This window comes from Gorilla gorilla, chromosome X (assembly GCF_029281585.2).
Source record: "Gorilla gorilla gorilla isolate KB3781 chromosome X, NHGRI_mGorGor1-v2.1_pri, whole genome shotgun sequence".
Classification (NCBI taxonomy): domain Eukaryota; kingdom Metazoa; phylum Chordata; class Mammalia; order Primates; family Hominidae; genus Gorilla; species Gorilla gorilla.
The window spans coordinates 42,808,230-42,830,056 of record NC_073247.2 but is presented as its reverse complement, the minus strand read 5'-3'; the positions used below and the strand labels follow the sequence as shown (position 1 = coordinate 42,830,056).

Below are 21,827 nucleotides of genomic sequence, written 5' to 3'. Positions count from 1 at the left end.
AATCTATATGCATATAAGCATGAAGAAATTGTTCTAGGTTTGTATATACTGAATCTAAAACAATCATTTATGAAAATGTGTGACAGGGAACCCACATATAATTAAAACATTACTAACATTTTTCCACATCAGTGAGCTTTCATGATGTGGTTATGATAAGCAGTAGAGTAGAGAGTTTAGGAAAGTACTGTATTGGAACCTAAAAAGCTTGGAAAGTTTTAACCTGATTGTTGATAGTTGTACCCTTGGGCAAGTAACATAAAATATTTAGGCCTGTTTTTTAACGTTGAAATTAAATCAGTGATAATAACTGCCCCTGCCTACTCAACTGTACTGTTGTGAAGATACAGTGAAATCATGTACGACTATGTAGGAAAATTCCTGTTAAAATGTATAATTATATTAATTTCAAGATTTGTAAAATGCATATTGCTTCATCAAACATCCCAAATTCTAAGAAAGTTATAAATTTCCATGTAAAGTATCCTAAAAACAAATTACCTTTAAGAATGTGTTAAACATTATAAAATTGCATATTTATGTATTAAAAAACTGGTAAATAAAATGTTAACCACATAAAATATACATAAAGTTATTTCCAGATTTGGCAAATATTCTAAAGCTAAAAAAACTTTAAGAGAATACATACAAGTTAAAACACGTTTGCTTTTGACAAAATCTTCCTTAGAGGATCTTACAAACTTTTGATCATATTCTTTTATTGTACAGATGTTCCTTGACTTATGATGGGGTTATATCCAGATAAACCCATTGTAAGTTGAGAATTTTGTATGCGGAAATGCATTCAATACACTTAACCCACCAAATATCATGGTTTAGCTTAGCTTACCTTAAACATGCTCTGAACACCTATGTTAACCTACAGTTGCGCAAAGTCATAGAACACAAGACCTATTTTATAGTAAAGTGTTTGAATATCTCATTCAATTTATTGAATACTATACTGAAGTATGGTTTCGAATGAATGTATATCACTTTCTCACCACCTTAAAGTTGAAAAATCACTAAGTAGAAACATTATAAGACGGGGGCCATGTGTATTTCCAAGGCTAGTTGTTACTTATTCAGGAGTAATTTTTTTATTCTTCTATTTATTTAAGGTATAAAACAAATAACTCACTTTATTGTATATTTATCTTGAGATGCAGAAATGCAACTCTAAATTATTCCAAGATTCTGTGTACCATAACTTTAGCAAGAAGAGGATGCTGTTTTCTAGCTTGGTTTTAATTGTTGTTTTATTTTGGGCTTTAGTTTCTTTATGAAATGTGTTGATTTATTTTTTCCATTTCTATTTCAGTAACTTAAAACCCATTGTTCTAATTGTGAGTTCAGAACCATGACAAAAATTATTGAAAAATATTGAAACTCTAAGCAAAGAATGATTTAATCAGTAGTGTTTTTTTCTCTTTTTTGCTTTGGAGTGTTGAAATTTGCTTTTGTTGTTTATTTTTTGTTGTGTTTCCTTTGCCATTTAAAAAAGTTAGTTTGTATTTATTTTCTCCTGGTTAAATTTGTAACCATGAACATATTAAAATTATAATGCTATTCCATTGAACCTTATGAATTGTCAAGTCTTTCAAAAGGTTTAAATATTGGCAATATCTTATAGTTTAATACAATGACTTGTACCCAAGTCTGCTTATTTCTGAATATTAATATATATCATTAAACATCCTGAGGGAAAAAAAACAAGAACTTTCTGTTGTAAATCACGTATGATTAACAGACACCAATTCCCAAATTTAATTTGCCAAACCACAGGCAAAAATTAAAGAGTGTTATCAGTAAGGAGATCTATGGAGCTTCCAAAAAGCTAAACATTGAGTAGAGTGTTAGCTTCCTGCTCCCATATCATGCCTTTTGTTTATTTCTTTTCTTTCTTTTTTTTTTTTTTTAGATGTATGCATTTGGGTACAGAACAATTGTATGAAAGAGCGATTTTGCTTTTCTGTCCCCTGTGTAAAACAATATGATGGAAAGCACATTTCCCCAACATCAGAAGTATTAGTTATATATCAAACGGGCATAATATTACCAAATATGTTTTCTGTTTTACCAAAATAGTTTACTGTCATCGATATTAATTTTTGCAGGTTTGATTATATTTTATCATGTATGGTAGCTACCTATGAAGTTGCTTAATCATTTATACTAAATTTTCATTTATCAAAATGATAAGATGCTCATGATTGCATATTTAAATAGAATTAAAAAGTATAACATGAATTTTAAAAAAGCATATTCCATTCATTGGTGATCATCACTTTTTGAGGTTTTCTTGGATTGTTGTATTGCTTTGGAATTTTTCCTCCATGAAACCTACCTGGCCCTCCTCTGCTGAGTCATACAACACTAAAGCATATCCTGACTCTAAGAAATTTGGGATCATAGAATGCCATATATTTTGAACTAAGAGAAAAGTACTTACTTCTATACAACCCCCTTTTCCTTGCGTGTGAGTCAATTTTTCTATTTGGATTTTCTGTAAAATGATTTAGGCAATGTGTACAACTTAACACAAAACGTACGTATCATAAAAGGACTGGTAAAATTGTTTTCAATTTACTTAGTGCTGATGGACTACAATCATTTTATCTGAGAAACACTTGGATCAGTAAAGTGCAGGGTTTTTTTGTTGTTCTTTTTGTTCTTGTTGATGCTCTGTGGCATCTGGAGAAATGGGCAGACGTAATTCTGAGTAAAGGACTTTTTTGTTAGATATCTAATGTGCTGTGAGGAAACCATAAGGAAATTCAGCCAGGAAATGCATGTGGACTTCTATTCCACTGTTCAACAGCTAATGTCCTGTAAAAGTAAAGTAGAATAAACAAGGAATTACCTGAATAGCTCACGTCTGACCATACCTGAATACCTATCTACAATGGTTGAACAGAGTAACAAATCTTAGAGGTTCGATGATTGAATTCAAATTGGATTTTCATAAGCAAGTTCAACTCAACTTTTTACTTCAAGTCAACAGATATTTATTAATGCCACAGGTGCTATGCTTAACATTCTAAAAGATAAGAAAGAAATATTAAGGAATAATCCTTGTACTCTGGTAGTTGATAACATTATTGAATATACATATTATAGTTATACAAACAAGTTAGAGAGTAATAAAGACATTAAGGACATCATCCAAGCAAAAATATATAAGACATGAGTGTAACTGAAATCATGAAAAGAAGAAAGCAGCACAAAAAGCAGAAACTAGGAAGAATTTTATAGAGGAGGAATCCTTAGCTTGAGGTGTGAATATAACTGGAATCTGGACTAATCTTGAATGTAATAGCTAACAGTTATTATTTTTGTGCCAGGACACATTCTAAACACTTAGAGTAACTTGTATGCTCATCATAACAGCCCTACGAGGAAGGCTGTATTATTATACCCATACTCAGATAGAGAAACGGAGGTCCTGAGCAGTTAAGTGACTTGCTCAGGTGAGATCATTTTTAAATATCATAGTTGGAGTCCCACTCTGGATGTTCAAGCTCCAGAGTTTCTGCTCTTAAGCACTACACTATACAGTTTCTTGATGCAGAAAATGTTTTCAAAGTTAAAGATACAAAGTCAGTAAGGGTAAAAAAAAAATTGTACCAGAAGGATGTGTCTGAAGAATAACAAAGAGATTAATCCTTCACTTTGTTATTCACTTTGATTATCCTTTCAAGTGTCTCTGCTGGCAAAGCACTAGGAAATCAAGTTAGATAAAAACTGTGAATCCAGTTTTTTCTTTTTTTTTCCTGGAAAAAAGATGGGCTAAAAGATGGGCTTGAAAGTGTCCAAAAAGCTATATGTCATCATGGATGGATTTTGGTCAGGGATAATCCTTAAAATGGCAGGATAAATTGGACACAAGAAAAAATAAAGAGATAAAACAATAAGTAAGGAGATACTTGTGTTCAGCATAGCTGGACCAATTTAGAAACCATACCCTTGATTCAGTAGCTGTACCAGGACTCTCATTATTAAAGTTCACTCAGGAGATGCCCAACATCCTAGATCACCCATTTTCCTGTGTTAGTGCAAAATGTGGACTGGATTTCCAGATACATATTTCTATCTAGTTAAATAAATACTCTGATTGGTTGAGGAAAGGTTTTCTGGAAGGTGTATATAATCCCACCATGGCAACAGAACCAAGAGTCTCTGACTGTCTACCAACCTGTAGACTTAAATTTTTTCCCTGTACTTTCTTCTAGCTTCTTCTATTTCTGTTATCCCCAAAACACCTTGATGTAGCCTTAAGCAGAATCAACCATCTAAGGGCTAACTCCCTCCTCCTGCTGGGTGCCTTCTCTGTTGGGCCCCAGCAGCAGTGAATCTATGCTCCCAACTTGACATTTTTCTTATTCCCTTTCCCACCTCCCCTAAATAAAATTCCTTTGTGTCAAAGTTTTATTTAAGTGATAGAAATGGCTAAGGTTGTCTACAGGTTTGGGTTTGGAAGAAAAGAGGTCTGGAAAGGGAATATAGCAAAACACCAGCATTTTCTGAGCAAGTTTGGAAGAGATGAAAAATTACCCCTAGTGACTCTCAAATTTATATCTCTAGTCAAGATTTCTCTCCTGAATCATGACATATATATGCCTTTTATATATTCACTTAGAAGTATAATAAACATCTTAAATTTAGCATGTCAAAATCTTATACCCTAACCTTATCCTCCTCCAATGTTCTACATTATAGTTAATGGCAACTCCATTATTCCACTTGTCTGTGCCAAAATTCTTCATGTTATCCTTAAGTCCTTTCTCTACCAACACACATGTAATTGGCCACCAAATCCTAAGGATTCTGCCTTTACAATGTATCCGGAATTCAACCCTGCCTCCACTCTGATCCAAAGCACCATCATCTCCAGCATGGATGATTGCAATTGTCTCTTAACAAGTTTCCCCTTCATTGCCTTCTCCCATGTAGACTCTACTGTCAGCATACTAGCCAGAGATACCTATTTAAATGGAAAGTCAGATTATACCCCCCCTTCCGCTTCTGTTCAAAACCCCCAATGCTCCCCATCCCCCTCAAAGTAAACAGGGAAGTCCTTATGTTCATAAGTACCTTCATGGGTTACCCACCCCATTCTCTGATATTTCTCTGGTAGTCGCTAGCTCATACACTCCAGCCATAATCACTTCCTCCATGTTCCTTGGCCACTCCTCCAGGCACATTCCAGTGTCAGGGCCCTTATACTTGCTTTACCTGACTGGAATATTATTCTCATGATTTTTCTTTAAATGGTTAATTTCTGCATTTCCTTCAGATCTTTACTTAAAAACTGCCTTCTTGGTAAGGTCTTCCCTGACCCCTCTTACCTGAAATTCTGACCCCCACTTTATCCTTCATTTCTTCCTTCCCTGCTTTAGTTTTGCTCCTCAGCACTTAACCACTATCTAACTGAGTATATAGTTTAGTCATTTCTCTGTTTACTTTATTCTCCTGTAGAAGGTGAGATTCCAGAGAGCGGGACTTTTGCTTTCTGGATCACTACTGTATACCCAAGATATAAAATATGACTGTCTCAGGCTGGGCGCGGTGGCTCACGCCTGTAATCCCAGCACTTTGGGAGGCCAAGGCGGGTGACCACAGGGTCAGGAGTTCAATACCAGCCTGGCCAACGTAGTGGAACCCGATCTCTACTAAAAATACAAAAAATTAGCCGGGCATGGTGGCGGGCGCCTGTAATCCCAGCTACTCGGGAGGCTGAGGCAGGAGAATTGCTTGAACCTGGGAGGCGGAGGTTGCAGTGAACAGAGATTGCGCCACTGCACTCAAGCCTGGGTGACAGAGTGAGACTCTGTCTCCAAAATAAATAAATAAATAAATAAATAAATAAATAAATAATGACTGTCTCATGGTAGGTTTTCAACAAATATTTCTTGAGTTAATGAATGAATACAGAGATGTAGCTGTCAGACACAGAAAGAGAAACCTAGAAGATAGTATTACTAGTTAAAACTAGTGTGGCTAGGGCTGTATGATGAAAACTGTGCCTAACTGTACTGAATCCTGCCAAGGAGGGAAAGATGAAATGGGGAAGCTATTACTAAATGAATGAATAGGAATTTCCTTCAGGAAATAAATATGGTTAAAAATGTGAATTATAAGTGCTTCCAGCTGTCTGCTAATGTTAGTCCTTCAGAGAAATGAAAACTGAGAAATCATTAGAAAGCAATTTTATCACTTCTTTTAAAAAATAAAGTTCAACATATTTCAAACCAGAATATCATTGAAATACTGAAGTTATTTTCAGGGGAAAATGCACTGAAACAACAATTTCATATTATCTTATATTTTAACTTATGCTTTTATACATTTGAAATTTTATTTCATTTGAAGACTTTTTTCTAATTGAAATTTTTGACTGAGAGAACACTCACAACTTCTGATGTAAAATTTTATTACTGAGGAAAAACTTTTAAACAGAAGACAAATTAGCCAATTAATGTTTGCATATACATCCCACAGTGGACATATTATTTAAAATCTTGGAAAGAGTTGTAGATTTGTGAAGGTATATGTGAGCTTATTTCTAGGTATGAAATAAAGGAGCAAAGACACTTGTAAATTATAGACATCCTTATTTAGTAATTGGATGTTGAAGATGAAGAAATGGCTGAATTGAATGACCACAGAGACGGGACAGAGGAAGTGATGTTTGTTTGTTTGTTTAATTGTTTATTGAGACAGAGTTTCACTCTTGTTGCCCAGGCTGGAGTGCGGTGGCACAGTCTCGGCTCACTGCAACCTCTGCTTCCTGGGGTCAAGTCATTCTCCTACCTTAGCCTCCCAAGTAGCTGAGATTACAGGCGCCCACCGCCACACCTGGTGAATGTTTGTATTTTTAGTAGAGACAGGGTTTCACATGTTGGTCAGGCTGGTCTCGAACTCCTGACCTAAAGTGATCCACCTACCTCGGCCTCCCAAAGTGCTGGGATTACAGGCGTGAGCCACCGCGCCCGGCCACTATTTTAAATGATAGAACTTTGGCACTTTTCACAGTATTCGGGAAGCAATAAGCTTTGCTATAGGTAAAAAAATATATTTAAAACTTCAGTAAATTATTTTAAGTTTACTTTCATCAAAAGTGATTAACAGTAAGTTCAATTTGTCAGATATTACTCTCCCCTACTCTAGTTCTCTTCAGGTTCTGCAATATCTACTTTGACATTTATACATATAAGTTTACCATTTAGGTGGTAAAGGCAGGCTCTGTAATGAAAATCTCTGACAGCAAGGGAGTAGTTGTCACTTTACATTAAATGGAAGAAAAACTAAACAGTAGAAGTCTATCCCTTATGATAAAGAATGGAGCATAGTTAAGGGTTGCTTCATACCTTTATCTTAAACTGATTAGTTGGCAAATAGGTCCCTTGTTTGTTTCCTAGATAAATTTTCTGTATTCTCTGGCTTCTCCTTTTATCCTGTTAAAGACACATACTCCACAACACTTGAATAAACAAAGCATTTTTATGTTCAAATTATTTCTGTATGTGTCTCCTTTAAAAACCGATTATCTTCTTAAGGGAGAGAGACTCACATTTTAAAGTCTTTATTTTCATATCTCAAATTTGAGGCTGATATTATGTCTGTGTTATCAATAAACACTTATTTAAACAATAAGCTTTTCAAATAAATGAATTGAAGCCACATGGCTTAGAGATTTCTGGTTTTCCTTACTTTAGGTATCTGGATTTCATCTGCCAGTTGTAATAGTTACTGTGCTATCTAATTTTTCTCTATTCACAGTGTATAATCAGGGTCTTCTTTAACTTATTGGAGACTGTGAATCAGAGATGCAAATATCCTATTTTAAAATATTAAGGACTCGAGTTGTATAAATTCATGCACAGATGCCTTTCAGAAATTAAAATTTCATTTGTATGTATATTTAGAATTTCCTTTTGCAGAAAGAGTGGCTAAAAATAAACATCTTACAGAATTTCAGTGGAATAGTGAAGTGGTCAATTCATAGGGGCATGTCAAAATTAAGAAGGGATTTGACTAAAAAGTTGGTACTTTATCATTTCGACATCATATTTTCAGATAAGATAAGGAACTATTCAGGGAGAGAAATAGAAATGCTATATTCTATAGTGATTCTAGGGATGTTTATATCGCCATAGCAACTACAAGGGACTATGGCTTCATTTTTAGAGGGTCAGAAACTATAAAGATCACTTATTTCTAGACAAACTAAAATAGTAAAATACTATCCGAGATCTCATCTCTGACTTTAAACTATGGAAAGTGCTACAACATTTTATTTGGTGCACATACCATTTTTCTGTGTGCAGTGCCTTGAGGACACGAATATGTGCAGGGACTTTAAAAAGGATGTATTTCCTGGACTCCAGCCAATTTTGACAGCATTCTCTGAGAATGCACCAAGGAGCTATTATCTAGATATCCAGGGAGTGTGACATCCCCTGCCCCAGTTTTTGCTTTTTGCTTTTCTCCTTTAAGATAGAAAGTTTTCCCGCGTTAGTAACATGCTGTACAGCATTGCTAAAACCGTTCATAACCTGATGCTGAGCAATGCTACAGCATTCCAAAGAATTGGTAGCTCCCCAGAGACTCAGATTAAAATCAAGAAGCTTTGCAAGCTCAAATCCTCAGAGAGTATACATACACACACATACGCACAAACACACACATACCATATCAAAGCCATAACTGGATAACTTTTATATGCTGATGGGGAAGATCCTTTATCTCTTCCCTTGAATGTTTTTCTCCATGGGTGCTTACAGCTATTCATTTAAAGGGTTTGGGCCCGCTATGTACTAACAAACGTGATTGGTTGCCCAATGTGAATTTAAGTAATCAGCCTTTCATTCAACTGGAGTCTTGGTATCAAGTGGAGGAGTTGGCAGAGTTATGGATCTTTGCCATTGGACTGGCAGCCAAGCAAGAATGATGGAGTCAGTGACTTAAAGAATTCAGAGTTGAATCAAGTACTTGTGAAATCAGGCTTCCCAAGTCAGGCGAGTTAACAGAAGCAGCGAAGAAGATATGTTGGTGCATGTTTCTGGTACCTGACCTAATCAGGCTAGCAGAATAGCCCTAAACATTCCACCCAAGACTCCAGGCTTGGAGCCATCAGAAGATGGTAGTAAAATTCTACCAGGTAAATAAAAGTAAAGAAATAATACTAGAGATGCGCTTGAGTTCAATGGCTTTTAGGGCATTAATAATAGGTATTACATCCATTGTATCTCTTTTATTATAATTTCAACTATATTTTAGATTCAGGAATACATGTGCAGGTTTGTTACATGGATATATTGTTTGATGCTGAGATTTGGGATATGAGTGACCCCATCACCCAGGCAGTGAGCACAGTATCCAACAGCTTCTGTTTTATTATGAGTTTTTTTTATCAATATTAAACTTTTCTTCAATAAGCAAGCCTCTGATGTCAAATACAGCATACTGCAATGTCGTACAAAGCTATTTTCTGTTTTATAGTGAAAGACGATGACAGCAAAAGACAGTCTGGTCTGCCTATATTTATGTTTTCCACTTCCAACATGCTGTTGTTGCTCTCGATAAGATCACCAATGACCTCCTAAATTGCCCAAGTTGACTTTTCCCTCCTGGTCCTGGCTGCATCTGACTTGTTGACAACTCCCTCCCTCCTTCTGGTTCTCTTCCTGGGTCTGATGACTATTATTCTTTAGGGATACTCATCTCCTTCCTCTGCCCATTCTTTCCACAGAGGTTCATCTTTATGCTACCTTTCTTCTCACTCTTTTCACTCTAAACACCTTTCCTGAGCAATCTGACCATCCCTAGTCTTATTCAACATCACACACATTCCAATGACTATCAGTTCTCTATGTGAAATTGCTAAAAGACAGTTTTAACGTGCATTCCTCCAGATAAGTAAATTCTCAGATTGTTTCTGTGTTGGCTTGTTCTTTCTTTTGTATGGTAATACCTGACCTGTCAGATAAGTACTTTTTCCACAGAGTTAAATTGAGGTGCGAAACAAAAGAAATAATGAAAGCTTTCCATCACAAGGTGTACATAAACTTGAAGAGAATGCCTTGAAATTTTATTTTAAAAACACCTTCTTTCTCTGAAATTCACTCACATCACCCATAACCATTGTATCTTATCCTGTTGCTGAGCTGATATATACGACATGAGAACACAGTTGCTTTTTTTAAGGTTCCCATTGTAAGCATTGACTTTTACCTTTTACAACTGACATTATCTGTAGTCTCACCTGCCTCTTCAGCTTAGTTCTTGCTCAAGGCAAGTCCTCGTGGGCCACAAACGTGAAATCTTAGAATAAGGCCGAAAATCCTCTAAGTTTTATCGTTAACTTCTTTCCTGTTTCCCTCTCTGATTGTGAAGTTTTCTTCAGAGCCCGTCATCTGGAAAGCTGTACGGTCAGCAGCAGTCACTCCCTATCTAACCCAGTCTCCAACTTACAAATGATTAAAATCCTTCCCAATTTTGACTGAAAATAGGCAAGCATATTCCCTTTGTTTTGGGAGGCTGAGGCGGGTGGATCACGAGGTCAGGAGATCGAGACCATCCTGGCTAACACCACCGTGTTACTAAAAATAACCCCGTCTCTACTAAAAATACAAAAAATTAGCCAGGCGTGGTGGTGGGCGCCTGTAGTCCCAGCTACTCGGGAGGAGGCTGAGGCAGGAGAATGGTGTAAGTAAACCCGGGAGGCGGAGCTTGCAGTGAGCCTAGATCACGCCACTGCACTCCAGCCTGGGTGACAGAGCTAGACTCCATCTCAAAAAAAAAAAAAAGAATATTCCCTTTGTTGATATTTGTTAAAATTTATATTTATCTAGTCAGGAAACATAAGATCTCTGGATGAGAGAATACATCATTAATTACTCAAAAGCATCTCAGGGCAAGATGTTATCTGTGAGTGCAGGGGTTGTAGTACAGGAGAGAAACCCCAGAATTGTGGATCTCAGAGATTATACAGAGCACTTGATGTATCAGGAGGAGAGAAAGCGAGAGAGACAGACATACAGAAAGACAGAGACTTTGCTCTGGGCTATAAACCAATGATCTAGGTCTATTATTTTTGGAATATAAGTTGAAATGTAATCAAAGGGCTCTTGGAGATAAAAGTTTTTAAATCTCTCCAGAGCAATGCACTAAACTCCAAGGTACGCTTGCCGTCCAGTCATCCTTTAAGACAGTTACCACAACTCTTTGCTCAGAAAGCCTAGTCCATGTATCCAAATGTGAAAATGTGTATGGCTCAGCAATCCTTGCCATCTTACTCCTCTTCTCAAAATCTGATTTCAACTGCCTCTGGAACATCTACAGTTTGATGCCTCAAAGGCTTTTCAGAATGACCATGTCCAAAATTGAACTGATCACTTACACACACATACACAAGCATGTAACCATGGAACCTCCTCATCCGTCTGAAATCCTGTTACCCAATGACACCACAAATCATGTGGATGCCCAGGCCAGATACCTAAGAGTCATTCAAGTTCTTCCTCTTCTTCACCCAACACACAGTCACTGAATTCTGCTGAGCTGTTTTCCTAAACTTCCTTCCCACTTCAGCTCAAATGTGAATAGCAACTAGACACTTGATTCAATTAATGAGCTTTTGTTAAGACTGTAGGTGTGTTAATGGTATTATATATGTACTTTCCGAAAAAAGGGTTCTCATGGGAGAATATTTCAGCAAGAGAAAAATGCTGAAGTATTTATGGATAAAATAATATATCAATTTGTTTCAGAATAATCTAGTTGAAGAGGTGAGTGGGTGGATTGTCCATGGAGTCATAACAGTTGGCACTGGATTATAGGGTTATGGGAGCTATTTGTATTATTTTCCTACTTTCATATATATTTGAAATCTTACATAATGATAAATTTTTAAAAATCATAGTTCCCCATTAGCTACTGAAGTACAGGCAGAATTTTCTGTTGAGATTCAAAGCACATTATTGAACACCCTCAGCCTCTGTTTCATGGCCCATCTTCCCCTAAGTTTCTATGTTACTGAAAAGGCAGCCAAATATGACTGCGCTTGTTACCTAGCTTTGCGTGTGTGTTACCTACTAGCTCTAATGTTCTTCCCACTTCTACTACTCAGATATGTCTACTGCAATTTGCACCTTCTTCATGAATTCTTTCCTGAGCCTATGACCAAATATATGATACATTTTTTCTCTAACTTCTAGAAAATGTTTGGTACCACTTGGAACACTCATCTCTTCCTTCTTCTCATCTAGCTAAGGCTTCTATATTTGGATTTTTTTCTTCAATTCTTCAAACCATATCCATTCTTACTACTATAATAAAACCCACTTAAAACTTCTTAAAAGCAAACTAAACTGTGTTTCACCCACCTTTGTTTCTGCTATACTGCTCCTTACACATGGGAAGAACTCAATAAATTTTGCTCAGTGGACCTTATGTACAATTTAGATGATCAAAATAACAAAATACTAGGAAGAATAGCCAGAATGTAGTTTTTAGCAAATTTATTTGAGAATAAATATGTTTAGATTTTTCTTTCTTCCCATATAACCCATTTGTGGTTTGTGATTTTTCCGTTAAATAGAATATAAACAAAACATTATGGATTAAATTTATGGGACCATCTATTCATTTATTCAACAAAAAAGCATTTGCCATCTATCATGTGCTAAGCACAGGTTTGAACTTTGGAAGCCCAAGAGATAACAACATCCCTGCACTCATAGATTTCAATCTAGTGGTATATACAGGCTACTTGATATATATTTTAATGTTAGTAGTAAGTACTATAAAGAAAAGGGAAGAGTAATGCCAGGAATAAAGAGTGATTGCTGATGCTATTTAAAATAGAGTAGTAGAGAAGGCCCCTTTAACATGAGAAAGAAGTAAGGGAACCACTGATAGAAATGTTGGTTAGGAAAACTATTTTTGGCAGGTAGAACAGCAAGGGCAGAAATCTTGAAGCAAGAATGTAGATGTTATACTCAAGTAATGCAATAAAGCTAATGAGAGTGAAGTGTTGTGGACTATGAAGAGACTGGGAAGAGATGAGCTTGGAATGGCAGGTAGTATACAACCAAGTCATGTAGAGATTTATATTTGATAGTGAAGGTTATGCTTTTTTAAAAAAAGTAGAAGCAAGTTTATTAAGAAAGTAAAGGAATAAAGAATGGCCACTCCATAGGCAGTGCAGTGGCATGGGCTGCTTGACTCAGGATACTTGTAGTTATTTCTTGATTATATGCTAAACAAGGGGTGGATTATTCATGAGTTTTCTGGGAAAAGGAGTCAGCAATTCCTAGAACTGAGGGTTTCTCCCATTTTAGACCATATTGGGTAACTTCTTGACATTGCCATGCATCTGTAACCTGTCATGGCACTGCTAGGAGTGTCTTTTAGCCTGCTAATGCATTATAATTAGTGTATAATGAGCAGTGAGAAGGACCAGAGGTCACTTTTTTCGCCATCTTGGTTTTGACTAGCTTATTTACAGCAACCTGCTTTATCAGCAAGGTCTTTGTGACCCGTATCTTGTTCTGGCCTCTTATCTCATCCTGTGACTTTGAATGCCCAACCTCCTGGGAATGCAGCCCAGTAGGTCTCAGCCTTATTTTACCCAGCCCCTATTCAAGATGGAGTTGTTCTAGTTCGAATGCCTCTGACATATTTCCCCTCTTTCTTTTACAAGGGAACCCTTAATCCTAAGGGTAGTAGAGGTACCCTTAGGATTAAGTAGTAGAAGGGTAATTCATCTTCTGTAACTTCTTCAGGCTGAATATGGGTGATGATATTTCTGCCTAACTATTAGGGTCTCTTTTATTCAGGGTAGAGAGGAGCTCAGTCAGCAAGCATCAGCTTGGTGAGGGCCATTCATAACTGATAAATGGTGATATCTGGAAGATTAGTAAATTTTCAATCTAAGAAAACATTGAGTAAGCTTATTCTGCATTCCTATACAAAAAGTACAACAGCAAATATATTCCACAACAGTAAAACAAAATAAGTAAAATTATCCCAAGTAAACTAAATTAGAAGGCTTTCCATGAACTGGGCAGCTGTTGGAACCAAAGTGATGTGGGGTTGCTAGCTGATTCCAATACATGTCCAGAATTAGAATACTGATCCAGGTTTTTATATTGCCCATCCTTCTTGTTTCTCCTGAGGTGCAGTCAGAGATCACTGGCAGGTTCACAGGAATAAGCAGGATCAGTCTATATTGCAGGAAAAAACTCAAAAACAGCTGACGAGACTAATAACAGGTGTACCATAGTTCTTAAAACATAATTTTTTTCTCTTTCCAGTCTCCCATTTTTACTAAAGACGGATCATCATAGGACTGATTTGCTTTATTATACTTGGCCTGATTATTTGTATAAAGTGTAGCAAGAATAATTATTTTTCATGTAGGCTTTTGAAATTGGCTGTGATTGAACTCTGTGATGAAGAGCCACCGGAAGATTTTGAGCAGAGGAGTGATATGATCCCAATTATGTTTTAAAAGAATCTTTTCGGCTCTTGTGTGGAGAATTATCCAGTAGGGGGGAAAGACTGGAAGCAAGAGGACCATTTAGATAGGTAGTTCTATAACCCAGATGAGAGACAATAATAGCTTATATCAGATCTGTAGCAAGAAAGGTAGTGAGAAGCAGTCAAATTCTGGATATGTCCTGAAAGTCAAGCCAAAACAATTGCCCAATAATTTGAATACTGGAGACTGAAAAAATTAAGGATGGCTCCAAAGTTGTCAATCTGAGTAATTGTTAATTGAATTACTATAATTCAATTGAAATCAGTAATTGCCATTTACTGAAATGAGGGAATCTATGGGAGGAGAAGGATTAGGAAATGCAGTTCAGAATTTTGTTTGCGTCATATTAAGTTTGAAAGTCTCGTGAGACCTCCAAGTGTTGAGAAATTAGCATTTGTTAGACTGGAGTTCGGAGGAGATGTCCGGGCTTGAGATACACATTTGGGTGTCATTGTCTTATATAGGATATTTAAAATTATGAGAACAAATGGGATGGATTATGGACAGAGAAGAAAAGAAGTGCAAATACTGAGTCAGAGCACTCTAATATTAAGATCAGGATGAGAAGGATCCAGCAAAGGAAACTGAGAAGCAGTGGACATAAAGGTAGAAGAAAAACCAGAAGAGGTCAGGATACAGAAGCTAAATGAAGGCAGTTTTAAGATGTAGGGAGCGATCCACTCTCTCAGGATGAGGTCTGTGATTTACCTATTGAATTTGAACATGTCAAAGTCACTGGACTTCATGGTTATTAACTTTAAAAAGTCAATAATTAAGAATTGCAACTCCATTTGCTACCTTTGGGATTTGTATATATATATTTTTCTCTTTCTATAGACAGCTAATTCATTTTTTCACTTGTTTTAAAATTTTTATATTACAGAATATAAAAGATAGTCTACAACAAAGCTCAGGTCGGATTGACATTATTCATAGCAAGAAGACAGCAGCATTGCAAAGTGCAACGCCTGTGGAAAGGGTGAAGCTACAGGAAGCTCTCTCCCAGCTTGATTTCCAATGGGAAAAAGTTAACAAAATGTACAAGGACCGACAAGGGTAGGTAACACATATATTTTTCTTGATACTTGCAGAAATGATTTGTTTTCAGGGAACTGTAGAATTTATTTCAGTACCCTCCATGGAAAAAAGACAGGGAAAAAGAAGTATCACTCTCATTGAAAAATGGTAAGTAAAATGAGAACAAATAATGATGAACAATTCAGACAAATGAGCTGAACTGTAGAAATTATTCAGTATTAAATTTAGGATTATGTTGAAGCATTATATCTTCTAAAATTTCAGGTAATCGTAAATCAGATTGGGGCATTGGGGTGCTATAAACAGTTGTTCGATATAACATATTTATCTTTAGTCAAATCTGTATCTACAAATTTATAGGAGTTTGATACTTAGATTAACATGTTTAAAATATTACTTATCAATAAGAAATTGATTTTCATTTATTTATATTTCGGAGGGTGACACTTTACACTTTGCATTACCCTCCCCTACATTTTTTTTGCCATGGGGAATTTGTTAAGTTGATTTAAAATCATGTTTCTTTTTTATCTTAATTGAAATATTTAGCTGTTGACTTAATTGGGGGGGGCAGAAATTCAATTACATTATTTAGCTTCACACCACAAGAAGTGGATTACTCTTTCTTTTACATTTTTAGATTAAAAGTAATAAAGTTCTCTAACAGCTTAAAGTGATTCATTTCAGAAGTCTTTATCCTCAAGGTAGGCTTCTTAATTATTCTCAGAGGAAATCAAATCATTCGTCTAATAATTATAGGGAACCTCCGTGGTATCTCTTACATCTGTCCATTTCTAACCATCTTTACTCCTATTTTAGTTCTTGGTTTACTATATCAGGCACCTAAAGAGAGATTTCTAGCATTAATCTCAGTTGTCTCAAGTGATTATTACCACTTTGTTCTCAATGATCTTTCAGTGGCCGTCATTTTTCTAAAGTGTAAGAGCTTTGGTACTATAATCTCATTCCCTTGAGAATGAAACCCTGACTCCTTAATTGTGCAAAATTATCTTGTCAGCCTCACTGTTTATTTCTTCGTGCCTGCCCTATAGCTAGCCTCTCCAATTATGTTCTAGCGATATTAAATCAGTTTGCAGATGCCCAAGTGTTTTGTGCTCCCTCTGACCTGCCTGTTCTTCAGGTCTCACTTCAGATGTTGTCTTTTTCTAGAAATCCTAAAACTGTTAGTTGCTCATAACATCTGGAAACTTGGATATTGTTTCATCATTTAATGTAATTTAATATCAATAAATCATTTATGTATTTGTAAATTTTCCAGACTTGGTGGCTACCCTGTAGAATATATGATCTGATGTGCCTGCTCCTAAAACTTAACACATAGTAATCAATTTGTTTACTTTTCTGCCTCCCACACAAGCTCCTTATAGAAAAGGGCTATGTTTTATTTGTGTTATATGCTCAGGACTGATATAGTGCTGAGCACAAAGTGGGTGTTCAATGTGTCTGGACTCAAGCCTCGTCTCAGAAACCTGAGAATATTTCCCCTTTGGATAGTCTACCAGATTTATCTCACTGCACCTTCCAGGGAAGGTGCGGTGGCTCATGTCTGTAATCCCAGCACTTTGGGAGTCCAAGGCGGGCATATCATTTGAGGTCAGGAGTCCGAGACCAGCCTGGCCAACATGGTGAAACCTTGTCTCCATTAAAAATACAAAAATGACCTGTGCGTGGTGGCATGCGCTTGTAGTCCCAGCTACTTGGGAAGCTGAGGCAGGAGAATCCCTTGAACCCAGGAGGCAGAGGCTGCAGTGAGCCCAAATCCACTACTGCATTCCAGCCTGGGTGACAGAGCAAGGCTCCGTCTCAAACAAAACAAAACAAAAAAACAGATTTATCTCAACTTCCTTGAAAATAGCTGGTCCCACAGTATCCAAAGCCAGGCTTGATAAAGGAAAAGAAACTCAGCCACTCTGTGTATATGCTACAAATACAAACTTAAACTTATAAAATGGTGGCTCATGCCTGTAATACCAGTGCTTTGGGAGGCTGAGGCAGGAGGGTCACTTGAGCCCAGGAATTCAAGGCTGCCACGAGCCATGATTGTGCCACTGTAGTCCAGCCTGAGTAACAGACTCTCTCTAAAATAAATTAACAAAAATATTTGAATAAACTTATATCGCCACCATGGTGTACTTTCTCCCAGCATTTCACATTGAGTCATTATGAGGCTCTGCAGGCTACTCCAATGATGTCAGTTTCATTACCATCTTTTGGGATGTGCATTCCAGTGTTGGGAAGTTCTTCCCTCTCTGGTTTGTCTTCTTGTAGTCAGTGTTTTCTCCAAGCATTCTAGGCCACCCACACCATCCCCTAAGGACCGTTGAGGTTTCTTGGATAGCCAGTGATTACTGTGCTTCTATATACACCTACCAGTTTTGCGCTAAAGTAGAAATAACGCTTTCTGCTTTTTGAGGTTTCTCCTCCACTTTACTCATAAGTAATTTTTGGCAAATGATCCAGGTATTCCCTTCTCACTGGGTCATATGGACATTTCCCTTTCAGTTTACCTCCACCCTAGACTTAAACAGAAACATTAATGCCATTCCCCAGAGAGGGTTGCTGAAATCTCACCCCAACTCTGAGGACTTTTCTGGTTTTGACAAAGGATAGAGTTTCTCTAACCCCAATAGATCCACCCTGTCCTTATCCAGAGGTTGAAATTGTACTTCCATTGACATTCTATAGGAATTGGTCAGGAGCTGTTAAATTTCCTATGACTTTTAGTACAATCTCAGATACAAACTGTTTTAAGTAATTGCTTATAAGCACAGGCTCTAGAGTTCCAACCTGTTTTGGAATTCTGGCTTTGCTGCTATCTATGTGCCCTTGAGCAAGTCTCTTAAATCTTCTGCTCCATACGTTTCTTATGTATAAAATAGGATAAGAATAGTGTGTATGTCACAGGGTTGTTATGAGGATTATCTGACACAATATATGTGGTGAGCTTAGTGGATTGCTTAAACACGATAATGGCTCAGTTAAGGTTGGCAATTTTGATGATGAAAATGGTGATCTTATGGTTCTGATAGTCATGACATCTGTTAATTCATTCTTACACGCTTTCAAATTTCCCTGAGAACTACAGAGAGAAGAATTAGACTCAGTCCCTGCTTTGAAGAGCTTCACAGTCTTGGAGAGAAAAGGGACAACCAGCCAGTAAAATAAGGGTTGATAGACTGGAGCTGTACAAGAGGGCAAGAACAAGATCCCTGGGGAATGGAATGAAGCTATCTTACTAAGAATGAGGAATAAGTCAAGGTCTATAGACCATTCAAGGTTCTGAGCTACAACTAACAGAAAGTGACTCTAGTTACTTTAGGTAGAATTATATAAATTACTAGAAGGATATCAGATACCTCATGGAATCAATAGGAAAGCCTGAGAGCTAGGTTTAACAATGGGCAGAAACTATAAAGGAAGAGCAGGCTAGGCATCCAGAATATATCTACTATCAAGCTATGAGGTAAATCTGAATTATTTTGCTGTCATGCCAGAGTCCATTGCTTTACCAGGAGCACCATTGCACTGGACATTGCTTGCTAATGTCACTGCAAAAAAAAGTTTCTAAATTATTTATTCTTGTTGTGTGTCGCTCATTCTACAACTAGGGTCTCTGGCAGAAGCATCTGATAGTCAGAGGATGGATTTTTTTTTCTGTAAAGGGACAGTTAGTCGATATTTTTGTCCCTGCAGGTCATGTAGTCTCTGTCACAACTACTCAACTCTGCTGTTTTAGGGTGAAAAAAACCATATATAATATATAAATGGATGGACATGTTGTGTTCAAATAAAACTTTATTTACCAAGGCAGATGGCAGGCTGGAATTGCTGATTGGCCATAAATTGATGACTGCTGTTATAATACAGTTTTAGGCCACAGAACTAGGTTCTTATTGCCAGAGATCAGGGAAAATAAATAGCTGAATTTGTTCTTCATTGTAGTGGCAGTCAACGCCTCGTGTCCTACTAAGTCCCATACAATGGTAGATTCTTGAATCCTTGGAGAGATTTAGAAGCTATGCATTCCTGAATACACAAATGTTCAGTATAGCCTTCATGTGGTGTTCTCAACAAAAATCTGCTGAATTTTTTAGTAAGCCAACTTGGGTTAAATCAAAATAAATTTGAGCTAGTAAGAAGGGTATATTGGTATTTTTCTTAAATGGTACATGTATGGTAATATTAGCTATGACCGCAATAATGCTGTGACACAAATCACCCTAGAACTTGCTGACTGAAAACAACAGACATTTCTGGCTGTTTAGGTTACTTGTACCTTGACTGACTCAGCTGGGCTTGGCCGGGAAGCTCTGCTTCAAGATGTGGGTTTTTAGAGCTAGGTTCCATGATGCATGTTGGGTTAAGGTCTGCTATATATGTCTTTGCTCTGGACCTAAGATGAAGTGTCAGTGACATGTTTTCATGACCAGTCACCAAAGTATAAACCTAAACCTCCCAAGAACACTCATGGCCTCTGCTCCTGTGAAGTTCACTGACATTTGATTGGCCAAAGCAAATTACGTTGCCAAATCTGACATCAATAGAATGAGAAAGTAGACTCTTCCTACAGTGGAAGGGGGGAGAGATGTTATTATTTGCTGAACCATAATTCAAATTATTAGAGATAGTTAATAATTTATAACAGGATTGTTTTACAGCTAGAAAATGCCTTAGTGGTTTTGCCCTGCTTCATTATTTTATAAGGGAGAAAACTATATTTCAAAGATGTTATGTGACTTGCCTAAGCACATACTAAGTAGTACATCTGTGTATTTCTCGTTCAGTCATCTCTATTACATGTCATAAAGTAAAACAGACATTACTCTTTAGATGAGAACAGGAAGATATTTAAAAAGCCAGACTAATTTATGACTGCTCATTCATTATCTAACATACCTGCTTCCATACATTGTCTTTCAGCAAATAGAATTTCAACATGTATCTCAACAAGTTACACATCATCAAAGTATTAAAAGCCTTATTTTCACGGACATTCTGATTGTTCACAAACAGTCAACACAGTCAACAGTAAATCCACAAGCACCATGAACGTATGGATAGATATGCCTATGTGTAAGATTACTAGTTAACTTTTTGGGAAATTAATATTACTGCTAAATTCAGTTTTCATTGATTTTTGGGTGGGTAACTAACTGCTTATAAAATATACCTATAGGAAACATGTAAAAACAAAGAATTTACATAAGATCTCTCTGGGATTAGAGAAACAAAGCTCTTTTCTTCTTTCAATGAACACTTAAGAAGGGCCTACTAAATGTCAGATGCTATACTCTGGTGTCGTTAGTTTCTTTCTGATACCATCTTTACTATCCTGTAAGCCATTAGTGAATGTTTCCCACTTTTAGAAAATGACTTCCCAAAGACTAAGAGGATAGAACAGTTCAAATGATATCATCAAAATGAAAGCAGTTTCTAGGCTACAAATTGCTGTACAGCCATAAGATGGCATTATTGTGTAACAACAAGGTCCCTGTCAAACATCAAGAAAGTAATGTTTTAAAATCAGTATTTCCTTCTTGGAATTCTACTTAATCAGATATGTTGGGTTGACTTACCCACCCATATAAGTAGTTAAATTCAAGATGGTTCTGAGCTTTAGATATGATGTAAAATAGACGTGAGACTAAGAGTATTTATTTCTGTATTATTACATTTCTATAGTAAAAAAAGAAACCTCTAAAAAAATTAGAGAAACTGTATAAGGGCATTGAATTTATCAAATGTTCTTATTAATAATATTTCATAAAATAAATGAAATGTTGAAAAATAAAATATGAACACAGTGTTGTATAAAGTAAGTCAGAAATAAGAGAACACTTACTGTAGGAATCTATTATATGAAACTAAAAAATTAGACACTTTGGAGTTTAGAGGTCACATAGGAGTTACCTTTGTGAGTTGTGATTAACAAGGGCTGAAGCAGGCTTCTAGGGACTGGGTAATGTTTTGTTTCTTGATCTGGATGCTACTTGCATTGATGTGTTTCCTTTAGGGAAGTTTATGGAACCATACACTTGTGATGTGTACACATTTCTTTGTGAATGCTGGACTGAACTAAAATTTATACTTACATTTTAAAAATAATAAATATGTACTTTAAGTACAGGAGGGACATAAATCATAATTGTTTTAATAAAGAAGTTGTAGCTTTAGGAAAAGCATACCGCATTGTTCTATTTTTGACATTTCACCGTGGACC

At 36.5% G+C, this 21,827-nt stretch overlaps 1 protein-coding gene across 8 annotated transcripts in view; it reads left to right on the top strand.

Annotated features, from left to right (window-relative positions):
* The window catches only part of DMD (dystrophin), a 2,091,067-nt gene that overhangs the window by 909,204 nt on the left and 1,160,036 nt on the right, over positions 1-21,827 (top strand). For all 8 annotated transcript variants that reach the window (XM_055376532.2, XM_055376533.2, XM_055376528.2 and 5 more), the window contains one exon: positions 15,432-15,604. In XM_055376532.2, coding sequence (XP_055232507.1) covers positions 15,432-15,604 — 173 coding nt within the window. The remainder of the gene's footprint in view (positions 1-15,431; positions 15,605-21,827) is intronic.